Source organism: Silene latifolia, chromosome 3 (genome assembly GCF_048544455.1).
Source record: "Silene latifolia isolate original U9 population chromosome 3, ASM4854445v1, whole genome shotgun sequence".
NCBI lineage: Eukaryota > Viridiplantae > Streptophyta > Magnoliopsida > Caryophyllales > Caryophyllaceae > Silene > Silene latifolia.
The window spans coordinates 50,853,786-50,866,054 of NC_133528.1; the positions used below are offsets into that span (position 1 = coordinate 50,853,786).

The 12,269-nt window shown below is 40.2% G+C and overlaps 1 protein-coding gene across 1 annotated transcript; it reads left to right on the forward strand.

The window, feature by feature from the left end:
* Positions 1–8,631: 8,631 nt before the first annotated feature.
* LOC141649058 (uncharacterized) lies at positions 8,632–9,312 on the forward strand. Its single transcript, XM_074457759.1, has one exon. The coding sequence runs from the start codon at positions 8,632–8,634 to the stop codon at positions 9,310–9,312; it is 681 nt and encodes a 226-aa protein (XP_074313860.1).
* Positions 9,313–12,269: the final 2,957 nt, after the last annotated feature.

Consider the following 12,269-nt stretch of genomic DNA (forward strand, 5'->3'; position numbering starts at 1 on the left):
TTAAGCATAAATTTACCCTATGATTAACTCCCCTAATCCCCCACTAATCCCTAGTTAGGAGACTACTCACTACACATCATGATTATTATGCTAGCAATGGTGTCAACCATCACAACACAAATGAACTTGATGATTAAGCAAGACAATAAACAAGAGATTAATAAGTAAATAAAAAGGGGTTAAGAGTGTTACCAACTTGGAGATTAAAGACGAACATAAACAAAGAAGAATCCTTGAATAAATATGGAGACTTGTCACATAGTCTTCAAATATATACCCAAGAGATGCAAATGTAAACAACTTGAATTGAACAAAGGAAATTGGGGAACAATGGAATAAACCCTTTGATTAACGGTGGAGAGTAGTCATTTCCCCAATAAAAACCCAAGAATTTTTCAAATACCAAGCTAAATCTAAGATTGTATGAGAAATTATTGAGGAAAGATTAAAGTGCAATTTTGTGGAAAGATTAAATGCTAATCTAATCTAATCTACTCCTAATGAGAGCTTAATCTAAACTAAGGAAGCATTGCCTACACTAAGAGGACTTAATTCCCACTTAGAGGACTTATCCTTGTCTAAATACAAGAGGGGTATATATAGTAGTACAAGGATTAGGTTAACTAAGGGCTTAAATGATGATTAAGCCCCTTGAAAGAGGATTAGAGCCTTGCAAGTCCAAGGAGGAACCGCACGACCTGCTCTTGGGGCATGCTCGTGCTGTAAGGGAATCCGCTTGTCCTGGTCCTAGGACGCCCGACTTGAGCTTGGGACGCACGGATCATGGGCCAGCTTAGCCTTCTCTTCTTGTGACTGCCTCAAGATCCGTGAAGATTATTGAGGGGTCGTGGGAGTCATCTGTCATTGCCCATTTCTTTTCTTTATTGACTTGGGCCTTAGATATTAGCTGCCTCTTCGGTGCTTTATCGTTATATGTTATCAATTTAGCTAAGCCTCAGTTCTACTTGATCGACCCCACCATCCTCCTAGACTTACCTGAGCCTGTCTCCGTGACGGAGAAGCAGCCGGTCGCTCCTCCACCCCGTGAGCGCCATAGAGGGAGAGCAGCTAGGGTGGCTGAGACTGAGACTGAGCCTTCCTTTTCTACACCGAGCTTTTACCCATCACAGTACTCGCCCTACCCCACCGTCCACGACCATACGATGCAGGTTAGTGACCCGACCGAGCGGATCTCCACTACCTTGGTGCTCCGCAACATGCATGAGATGACCTACAACCAGGGTATAAGGACATGGTTGGCACAACCGGTTTGGAGGAGAGGACTCGAGAATGACACTGGAGTCTTCCATAGTTATGGAGTTGATCCCAGCTTTTGGAGACCGGCGGAGGAGACCGAGTTTGGCTGCCTCGCGGGACCGTGGGGAGCTAACTATGGCAGTCAGCTAGGCGAGGGAGAGAGATGGACCGGCGGTGGAGGCTACTCTGCTAAAGCTTTTCAGGGAGCAAGAGCATCTAGAGCTGGTACATCAGGCACCGGAGGTGGTGAGGAGATGGAGGAGGGTGCGGATGTTTGATTTCCGTTTTGTTTCTAGACTCGTTTCTTTGGATTGTTGTTGGATATTTGTTGCAGTTCATCATAATCTTTTATTTTGAATGTTGTAATTGGCTATAAGGCCACTACTTGCTTTTCGTACTATGGTTGAGTTATTTGGATCGGGACTTTGAGTCGGTGTGAGACATCTTACTGTTTGCAGGTTTAAACTTGGGCGTTGTGTGTTTTAGGAGCCTAAAATCGCGTTCTGCCCAGGAATATTCAGCCGAGCATGGCGATACTCGGCCGAGTATCGCGCACTCGACCGAGTACTTCTAGATACTCGACTGAGTATACGAATATTGCACCCCTCGTTGTTTGGATTTGTGATAGACTTAAGTGGGTATCTATTTTTCGGTATATGCATGCTTCAATGTCTTAGTGTTGTGTTAAGACTTCCTGTTATGCCCTTTGTTTATATGATAACGATATACGATCGAAATATGTGACACGGTAGTACTAATACAAGACCTAGAATGCGAGTGTTGACGGTAATCAATAGTTACCGGATGGCAATGGTATCATCATGGTCCATATACGTACTCTTGGCATCTCTTAGTTTATGTTGCATGTCTTGTCTTTTTCAATTGCATGAATAGGGTGGTTATTTACATACTTTAAGGGTGTGTCGTACTTGTCTCGTGACATGAGATATGTTCTATGATTGTTGTTTTCTGGCGTACTTATAAGTTTGGTTTGACGGGTAGAATGAACTTCGAGGACGAAGTTCTTTTTTAGAGGGGTAGATAACATCGCGGTAAAATTTCTAACAAGTTGACATAGTTCTTTTATGCTTCATCTTCTTTTTAACTTTCGCGTTCTGAGTCGTCACAAACTTTCCTACGTAATTTACTTGGTAGTTGTATACAGTAACGCTATAGTGATGTAGTGGTCATCGAAGCTATATCAAAGATGTTTGAAACCTAATATCATACGTGTCTTAAACTTTTGTTTGGTGATCATTGTCGTGAAGCGATAGGTCTTTCCTTAGGCGTGTTGTCCGTTGTTTTGGGGAAGTATGGAATGAACTTCGGGGACGAAGTTTCTTTTAAAGAGGGAATACTGTTATACCCGCCCTATTTAAGGACCCCTTGTCCGACCGTTTGACCAGAGGAGAACTGTAGGAATGGATATGAGAGAGGATATGAGACCTACGTATCTGTTTACTCGACCTAGTAGGGATTACTCGGCCGAGTAGTGGTAACACTGGAGTGATCCTTGGTAAGGCACCTTGGTGTATGGGGGTGTTACAGTAAAAAGAACAAAAATTTGCAATATCTTCCATTAAATAGGCATTGCATAGAAACTTCCACCCTAGCTTTGTTACCAACTTTTTTCTTCACCAAATTAAGAAACCTATACAAGATGCATTGATGTGGTTAATGGTTAATAGAGTTAATAATATATTAGTTAATTATATAGAATAATAATATTATTATTATAATTTCAAAACTAGTTAGAACTCTTACCTTTCAAATGGATACATCCATCTATATTAGATGGGTCCTCCAACGTTGGCTTCGTAGGGCAAATAGACTGCTAGATGCTCTATGGAGTTAAAAAATGAAGGAGGAAATATCATTTCAAGCTTACACAATATTTGTAACACCCCCACTTGCCAAGGAGCCTTAACAAGGCCTTCCCCAATAAGTGAGGGCGTTACCATCTTTGTTGCCCGAGGTAACTATATCAAATAGATCATAAAAGAACAATTAAATATCTCTTTATAAATTACAACTGTGAACTATTATCGACCCAACTTTATGTCATGCGATTACTCCAACCCCGCAGCTACAACCAGACAGCAACCATAGCAACCTGAAAAGTCTCATTGCTCACCAATTGCCGGCAATATCAAATGGATCACCGCAGACACAGACACAGACAAAGAGAAGAAACACACAAAACACCACACAAGTCAGCAACAGAATAATAGGACAGTAAAATAAAATCATTCAATGTGCAATACTAGTCGAACCAACCACCACCAATCTCCACCACTCCAATCACGTAGTAACCAATGGTTCCCATCGCAACGGGTAACCAACACCGCCAGTGGGGGACCACAACGTTGCCCACCGAAGCCCCGCTCATCACAACGAGCAAACGCAGATCATTAATGTGCACCCCCCTTGTGATGGGAGCGACAAGGGGAGAACATGGGGGTGAAGACCATCTCCCGACAATGGCTTCACAATCAATACCAGTAACAAAAACATTACCACCATCATCGTTTCCATACTGTAGCCGAAACAACTCATCAAGGTAACATTCAACAACAACAACCACTTTACACAACCAAACAAGCAACACCCATAAACTGAAACTGAGTAGGGAAACCCCACCTTTCCGCTATTCCATAGAAATGCATTAATCATACTATGCTAGACAAGAATCCATATCATACCCTATAAACAACAATCATACCCTATCCATATGCTATTCAAGATCTACCGAATGATAACTAATTATGCACAAACTCAACTTGAAGAGCGAACAAATGCCGACAGCGGCGACAACCTGACTCGATGACTCTATGCATATGATATCTTCCTTCCTGGATTGGTGTTCAAGGCTAACTCATTATTGGTAGAGGGGGATGAGAGAATTGGGAGAGAGAGGATACTAGGTTTAAAATAGATAAAATATATCGTGGAAATGAATCCTCCTTTTAGCTTCCTTGTTTTATATTAACACATTGTCAGACGCGTTACTCGGACGAGTATGGGATATACTCGGCCGAGTACGCCGAACTCATTTCGGTCGAGTAACACAGTTACTCGGCCGAGTGACCTCTACTAGGTCGAGTACCGAGTTATGATGGCAATATAATCTCCGCTTGTCTCCCTTTCTATGGTATCTCATGGTCAAAACGTCAGTCAACACGTCCCTAACAGAGCGGGTAATACAGTTTTAACCTTTAAAATGAACTTCGTCCTCGAAGTTCGTCCCACACGCCAACCGTAACGCAACAAGGCAAAATGAAAGATCACACAACACTTATGCAATCATCGAATAACGCCAACATGTATAATATAAAGTTATTACACAGTCACCAAAGTACTAACACTGTTACATACCTACCACCACAGTCTCACCATGACATTATTATAACAATCATAAAACTAATGTTTACCACTTATAAAATTAACCTGCATTACCACCATACTCTTTAACTAAGCCGGCATAAACAAAGTTGGTAAGATTAAATAGATTTAGACAACAACTTAAAGATTAAAGTACCAGTTTAAAGAATTAAAAGATTAAAAGCAACATTTTAAATGAGTTTTTGAAAGATTTTGCCGCGATGTTATCTACCCCCCTTAATAGGAACTTCTTCCCCGAAGTTCACTCTCAATTGTAACAAGTAAGGTATAAACATTTAAACACCACAATTAACTAAAGTAACCATCACATCTTCTCATCAAACATAACCATGCGCAAAATTGGTCCAAAACAACAATTCTAAAGGATTAAATGGAATGATCATAACTTCGAATCACAACTGCATGTAATGAGGATGAAAATTGAACACACAAAACAGTACCATATTGTCACCATATTTCTATCGTGCCAATTGACATTTTACATCTGTCTCAAATCGCAACCATGTTGTTGGATAATCACAACATCGTCACTGTAATACCTCGCAATTTATAAGACCGTACTCGACCTAGTAGACAGTCCACTCGATCGAGTGGGGGACCGAGTGAAACCTGGGAAATGGCTGGAAGTTGCTGAAACAGGGTTACTCGACCGAGTGGCTGTTTACTCGACCAAGTGGAGCTTCATTCCATCGAGTGAACCGGGCACTCGATCGAGTGCTCAGTCGTTGTCCAGCTTTTACGAGAGAATGGTAGGTGGTGCATCACTTTTAAACGTTATCCTTTTTAGATATTCCCACCTAAAATCACTCTCAACCTAATCTCTACCACTCTCTAAACACTCATAAACAAACACAAACCTTATCCTCTAAATCTAGTCTCCATATTTGAAGAAGTTCTTGTCATTCCTTTCTTTAGTTCATCCACCACCTTTGTAAGTTGATTTCCACTTTTATTTCCTTAATATTATCTTGGTAACCTTAATTTTCCTAGTAGATTATCTCATAATTAATTAGGGTTATGGGTAATTAAGATGGGTAATTAAGGGAATTAATTAGTATGTTTATTATAGTGGAATGTGGTAATGAATGTAGCAATTAATTTGTGTATGAAGCTTCATTGAGGAGCATTTCTAGGCCATAGCTTGAGGCTTTGTGAAGATAATGTTGAGGTGGGATTTTCCGTACTTAGCTTTAATAATATGCATGTTTAGTTATGCATTTATTGTCATTAATTACACTTGTCTCATGCTAGTTGCATTATAACATGATTATGGTAATTGGGTTTTATGAAATGAAATTATCTTGTGTTAATTATGTATATGGTGAGGGAGTAAGCATGGTTAAATGTTACATAAATGGTTAGTATGCATTATAACATGATTAGGTGAGCAATTGCATGAGAAATGGGTGAGTTAATGAGGGATTGAGTATTTGTGACATATTATGCCTTGTGTGGTTTAATGATTATTCTTGTTGGTAAGTAATTATATTGTTGCTATGTTAATTGCTGTTGGAGGATTATGGAGTATACTTGGTTGTTGTTGTGGAGACGGAAGGCGGTTGGGAAACTGTCTTCAGCTTGAGTCACCTCTTGGGGCTTCCCACTCCATGGCGGATGCACACATTTTAGTACTTGAGTTTTGGAGGGACTCGTGTGGTTGAGAGACGATGTCTGGCTGGGGACTCGAGTCGCTCTCGGACCCGGTACCACGAACGTTTTCCGAGTAACTAGTGATGGTATGTGGTATCGTGGGCGTGTCCCTGAGACCGGTGATGTGGAGGTGAGAAGTTGGAGGATGATCTTATGTATTTCATACATGTGCTCGAATCATGGTTGGTTATCTTGGCATTTATTAAATGGTCATTTAGTCCTTCTTAGTAGAATTCATTGGGTATTTGTATTATTAAGCTAACACTTGGGTTTTAAAATATCTGTGGTGAACCATATCGTGATTTTCACCCATATGGGGAGCAGTGTCTGACAGGTAGCATGCATATACACGGTTGAAGGTTTTGGGGGAGCGATCTTGCTTTTAAATTGTGGACACAATAGCTTATTTAGTTTTAACTCTATGACTCCTTTTCATTCTTATGGTTGTACTAATTGGTAGTGCTTGGTGCCTCCCTTAAACTTGTTGTATTTGTTATATTTTAACTTAGTCACTTATCTATGTCATATTGTTGTTAAATAAGCATTAATTTAAAGTACTCTACTTCGTTTTTTCGTACTATAAACTTGGGAAACCAAGTCTTGTGACACTCCCATGCATTGGGGGTTGCCTTGAGGAAGGATCTCAACTTATGGGGGTGTTACAAAGTGGGATCAGAGCGACGGTTTTGGAGCCTAAACTAATGAACCAATGAACTTAGGTGTGTCAATTTAAAATGAACCCGGCTTGAGTCGTAGAGAACTCGTGACAATCTTGGTAGATGTGCCGAGGTTTTACTCTTGTCGTCTTAGCTTGAGTCGGTCACAACGCGTGGGGTAATGGGACGTTCATGATACATATGGTTGTTGCATAGTCTTGTTTGATGTTTGTGAAGTAGCTTTATGCTTAGTAGCACTTGATGTGGTAACCTGGATGATTGCAGTTAAGCTAAAGAGGAACATGTTGGATGTTTATGTGTGAGCATGTTGAAGTGTTAAATTTGGTAATTTGTAAATAGGTGTAATACCCCGTATTTTAAGGCTTGGTCAATAGTTAGTCAATGGTGAAAATGTGAAATGTGTTTATACATTATATTTATTATAATTATGAGATTAGATTGTGAGGTGGAAATTAATAATAAAATATAAAATGAGTCGGGATTGACTGTGTTGGGCGTGTAATATGTAAGTTAGGCAAGAGGTAATTTCTTATGAGTAATATGTAAATAATAAAGACTAATAATAAATATAATAAGACATATTATATTATAAGGCAGCTTCCTAGTAATTTCCTAATTCCTTCTACCTTGACTACTATATATACCATGCTAGCCTATTTATAAATCACATATTTACTTTTACAACATCACATAAAAGTTAGAGACAAAAGAGGTAAAAGGCAGTTCATAAACTATACATATGAGGTAGTACCTCTTATTGTTTATTTTCTGAGTTTTATTTTAAAGTTTTTGAGTTCTGTTTGAGTATAAAGTTTTTGAGCACATTTACTAAAACATTACACTAAAAAATATAATATTGCTCAAAAACTATATTTATAAATGGTAATGTGCTTAGAAAAATATGTATATGCTTAAAAACTACAAGGTCTGAGGTACTACCTCAGATGCATAATCCTTTTTCTCGGTAAAAGGGAATTGGGCAATTCATTTGGGGATTTTGAATCTACTTCCATTGGATTCAATCTTTTACTTTGTAAGTTGCCTTTAATATTTCTAAGATTCAATTTTTCATATTTAAGACTTAAATTATAGTAGGATTATGGTAGAAGTCGTGCTTAATTACATAAAGATTAGGTTAAACATGATTTGGTTAAATAAAGAAAGTAACATTAATTCTGTAAATCTGTAAATTTTCTTGAACGAATTATCAGACCATTTTAAAGGTTTTATCTTCAAAAACGTAAAGAAGAAACTTAGGTTATTTTCAAGCCTAGTTTATGCCTGAAAACTTTCGTAGCAATTGGCCTTGTAGATTTTTCAGAATAAATTCGTTATGAACATGTCGACTGAAATCCGCGAATGCACTAGTAGCTTTGGGAAGTCAGGTGGCTATGGAGGAAGAGCCGCTAGTGAAGGTGGTGGTTTAAGATGCTATAATTGTGGTGGCCGTGGCCATAAGAGGAATGAGTGTACTAGCACTCCAAAGGGTCCAAACCGGAGGTTTTGGCAAGGAAGTTCTTACTACACCCCTTCCCATAGTGGAGCAACCAACCGGAACTCGGGAGCATGGAGAAACTAATTAAATGCCAACTCAACCTACAATGGTGGAAATAACCGTGGGAACTTCAACCGGGGAGCACAATCAATGGCGACGAGCTCAGTTAGAGGCAGCGCTTTTGGGGCTAGACCAACCAACTCAGCAAGTACGTTGCAAGGAGAGCCCAAGGCTAGTGGCAAGCTCTTTTCCATGGACAAGAAAAACGCTGAGGAGGATGCTCATGTTGTCTCCGGTACATTTCTTGTTAACTATCCTTGTTTCATTTTATTTGACTTGGGAGCCACACATTCTTTCGTGTCTAAGAGTCGTGTGTCGACCCTAGGCTTGGGGGAGGGTGAATTAGCAAATGATGATGTGTCCTTACCTTCGGGAGAGTCTATTGTGTGTTCAAAGGTATGTAAAGAGGTGTTGGTTTTAGTACATGAAACAAATTTCCTGGTAAACCATTTTGAAGTTCCTTTAGAGGGATTTGAAGTAATATCAGGAATGGATTGGCTAAGTAAGCACAAAGCGAATATAGATTGTCATCAAAAGAAAATAGCTTTGAAAGGACCCAAGGGTGCTAGGGTGTCGTACAAGGGTTATTTGGTCAAGCCCATGGTAAAACTCATTTCGGTGATGATCTTAATGGCGTGTTTGAGGAAGGGTTGTCATATGCTTTTGTGTCATGTGTGGGACACTAGTATGGAAAGACTGCAAGCTCAAGAAATACCGGTAGTGAGAGAATTTGAGGATGTATTTTCGGAGGAGTTACCCGGATGGACTTGAAACCGGAAGCAGGACTAATCTCTAAGGCCCAGTACCATATGGGTCCAAAAGAGTTAGAGGAATTGAATAAGCAACTTTGGGAATTAGCATAAGGGGTACATTACACCTAGTGTTTCATCATGGGGAGCACCGGTTCTATTTTTGAAGAAGAAGGACGGGACTATGAGGTTATGTATCGACTATCGGGAGTTGAATATCGTCACCGTCAAGAACAAGTACCCACTACCAAGAATCGATGATCTATTTGATCAACTTAGTGGAGCCGGTTTATTTTCAAAGATTGACGTAAGGTCGGGTTATCATCAATTGAAGATTAAGGATGAGGACATTCCAAAAACCGCATTTAGATCAAGATATGGGCATTATGAGTTCGTAGTGATGCCTTTCGGGTTGACAAATGCCCTGACCATGTTCATGGATCTCATGAATAAGGTGTTTAGCCCGTATTTGGACAAGTTCGTAGTGGTGTTCATAGACGATATCTTGGTCTACTCTACAACCAAAGAGGAGCACGAAGAGCACTTGATAATCGTGTTACAAACCTTAAGGGAGCATGAAATTTATGCAAAGCTTAGTAAGTGTGAGTTTTGGTTGGAGAAGGTGGCTTTCCTAGGTCATGTAATATCAAAGGAATGAGTTTCCGTGGACCCTCGAAAGATTGAGGGCGTGTCAAAGTGGGTAGCACCCAAGAATTTAGCAGAAATCCGAAGTTTCCTAAGTCTAGCCGGTTATTATCGACGATTCGTGATAGACTTCTCTAAGATTGCTAGGCCTTTGACGTCCTTGATGAGAAAAGAAAACCGTTCCAAGTGGGACGGGAGTTGTGAGATGGCCTTCTTGACCCTAAAGGAGCGCCTAACCACGGCCTCATTGTTAGCCTTGCTGGAAGGGAGTGAAACATTTGAAGTATATACCAATGCTTCAAAGAATGGTTTGGGATGTGTACTTATACAAAATGGTAGAGTCATTGCTTATGCATCGCTACAATTGAAGTCCTATCAAGAGAACTATCCAACACATGATCTAGAGTTGGGAGCCGTTGTCTTTGCCTTGAAGATTTGGAGGCACTACTTGTATGGAGCGACGTTTAAGGTGTTTTCTGACAACAAGATTTTGAAATGCATCTATACCCAAAAGGAGTTGAACATGATACAAAGAAGATGGATTGAGCTCATTGGGGATTATGACAAGGAAATAGTATACCATGAAGGGAAAGCCAACGTGGTAGCCGATGCTTTGAGTAGGAAGTCGGTGTACTCCTTATGTACCACCTTGTCCAGGCTAAGATTAAAGGAATAAGTGAAGAATATGGGCATTCATATGATAAGAAAAGGGGAAGCAATCGGAGACTTAACCTTAGAACCCGAGTTGTACGATGAAATTTGGGAGAAGCAAGCAAGTGATGTGAAGATCCAATAGTGGAAAGTAGTGTTAGAGAGGGGTGAAACCTCAAGATTTGAGTTGCATGGGGACGGAAGCCTTAGATTCAAAGGGAAGTGGTGCATAGCAAATGATGAAGAGCTTAAGAAAAGATCATGAATGAAGCTCATAACACACCTTACTCGGTGCACCCGGATGGTGATAAGTTATACAATGACCTTTAGTAGACCTTTTGGTGGCCAAACATGAAGAGGGAAGTGGCGGAATTTGTGACAAGATGCTTGACTTGCCAAAGAGTGAAAGGGTAACACAAGAGACTACAAGCTAAAGTTCAACCACTAGAGGTGCCATAATGGATGTGGGAGTCGATATCTATGGATTTCATAGTGGGGTTACCAAGAACTTAAAAAGGAAACAACATGATTTGGGTTATTGTGGATAGGTTAACCAAATCGGCTCATTTCATTGTAATGAAAGATACTTGGAGCACGGTTGAATTAGCAAATGCATATTGCAAGTATGTGGTCAAGCTTCATGGATTTCCAAAATATATTGTGTCGGACCGTGATTCGCGATTCATTTCAAGGTTTTGGAAAGAGCTTCAAAGCTCTTTGGGTACTCAATTGAAAATGAGTACAACCTTCAACCCGGCAACAGATGGGAAAACGGATAGAACCATCTAAACTTTGGAAGACATGTTGAGAGGTTGCATCTTGGAATTTGGGGACTGTTGAGAAGATAGGCTACATTTGACCAAATTTTCTTACAATAATAGCTATCATGCAGGCATTGGCATGGCACCGTTGAAGCTTTGTATGGGAGGAAGTGTCGAAGTCTAATATGTTTGGATGATAGCACCATAGCCGTGTTGTTGGGACCTCAAATGATCCAAGACATGATTGACCAAGTCCATATAATCCGAGAGAAGATGAGGGCGGCACAAGATAGGAAAACGAGTTATGTCGACTTGAGGAGAAGTGACATTCAATTTGCGGTGGGAGATAAGATGTTACTCAAGGTTTGATCCATGAGGGGAGTAATGAGATTTGGGAAAAGAGGCAAGTTGAGTCAAAAGTTCATAGGGCCTTATGAAATATTGAGTAGAGTCGGGGAAGTGGCCCACCGTTTAGCACTTCCCCCGGCCTTGGAGCGAGTTCATAATGTCTTTCTTGTGTCTCAATTGCATAAATACATAAGTGACCCTTCACATGTGCTTGAGGCGGAAACGATCGAGCTAGATGATGCTTTAACATATGTGGAAACGCCCAAGGAGATCCTAGAACGGAAGGTAAGTAAGACAAGACATGTTGAGATGGTGTTGGTAAAAGTATTATGGTATAACCATCTAGTAGATGAGGCCACATGGGAGGCCAAGGAAACCATGAAAGAACGATTCCCTCACCTTTTCGCACATGTATGAGTTTGATTACGAGGTCGTAACCGTGTTTCTAGAGGGGTATTGTAATACCCCCATTTATTAAGGAGCTTTTAGCAAGACATCCCCAAATAAATAGGACTGTTACCATCTCGGTTTCCCGAGGTAGTGCATAACAAAGTATAACAAACCAAAGTACTTT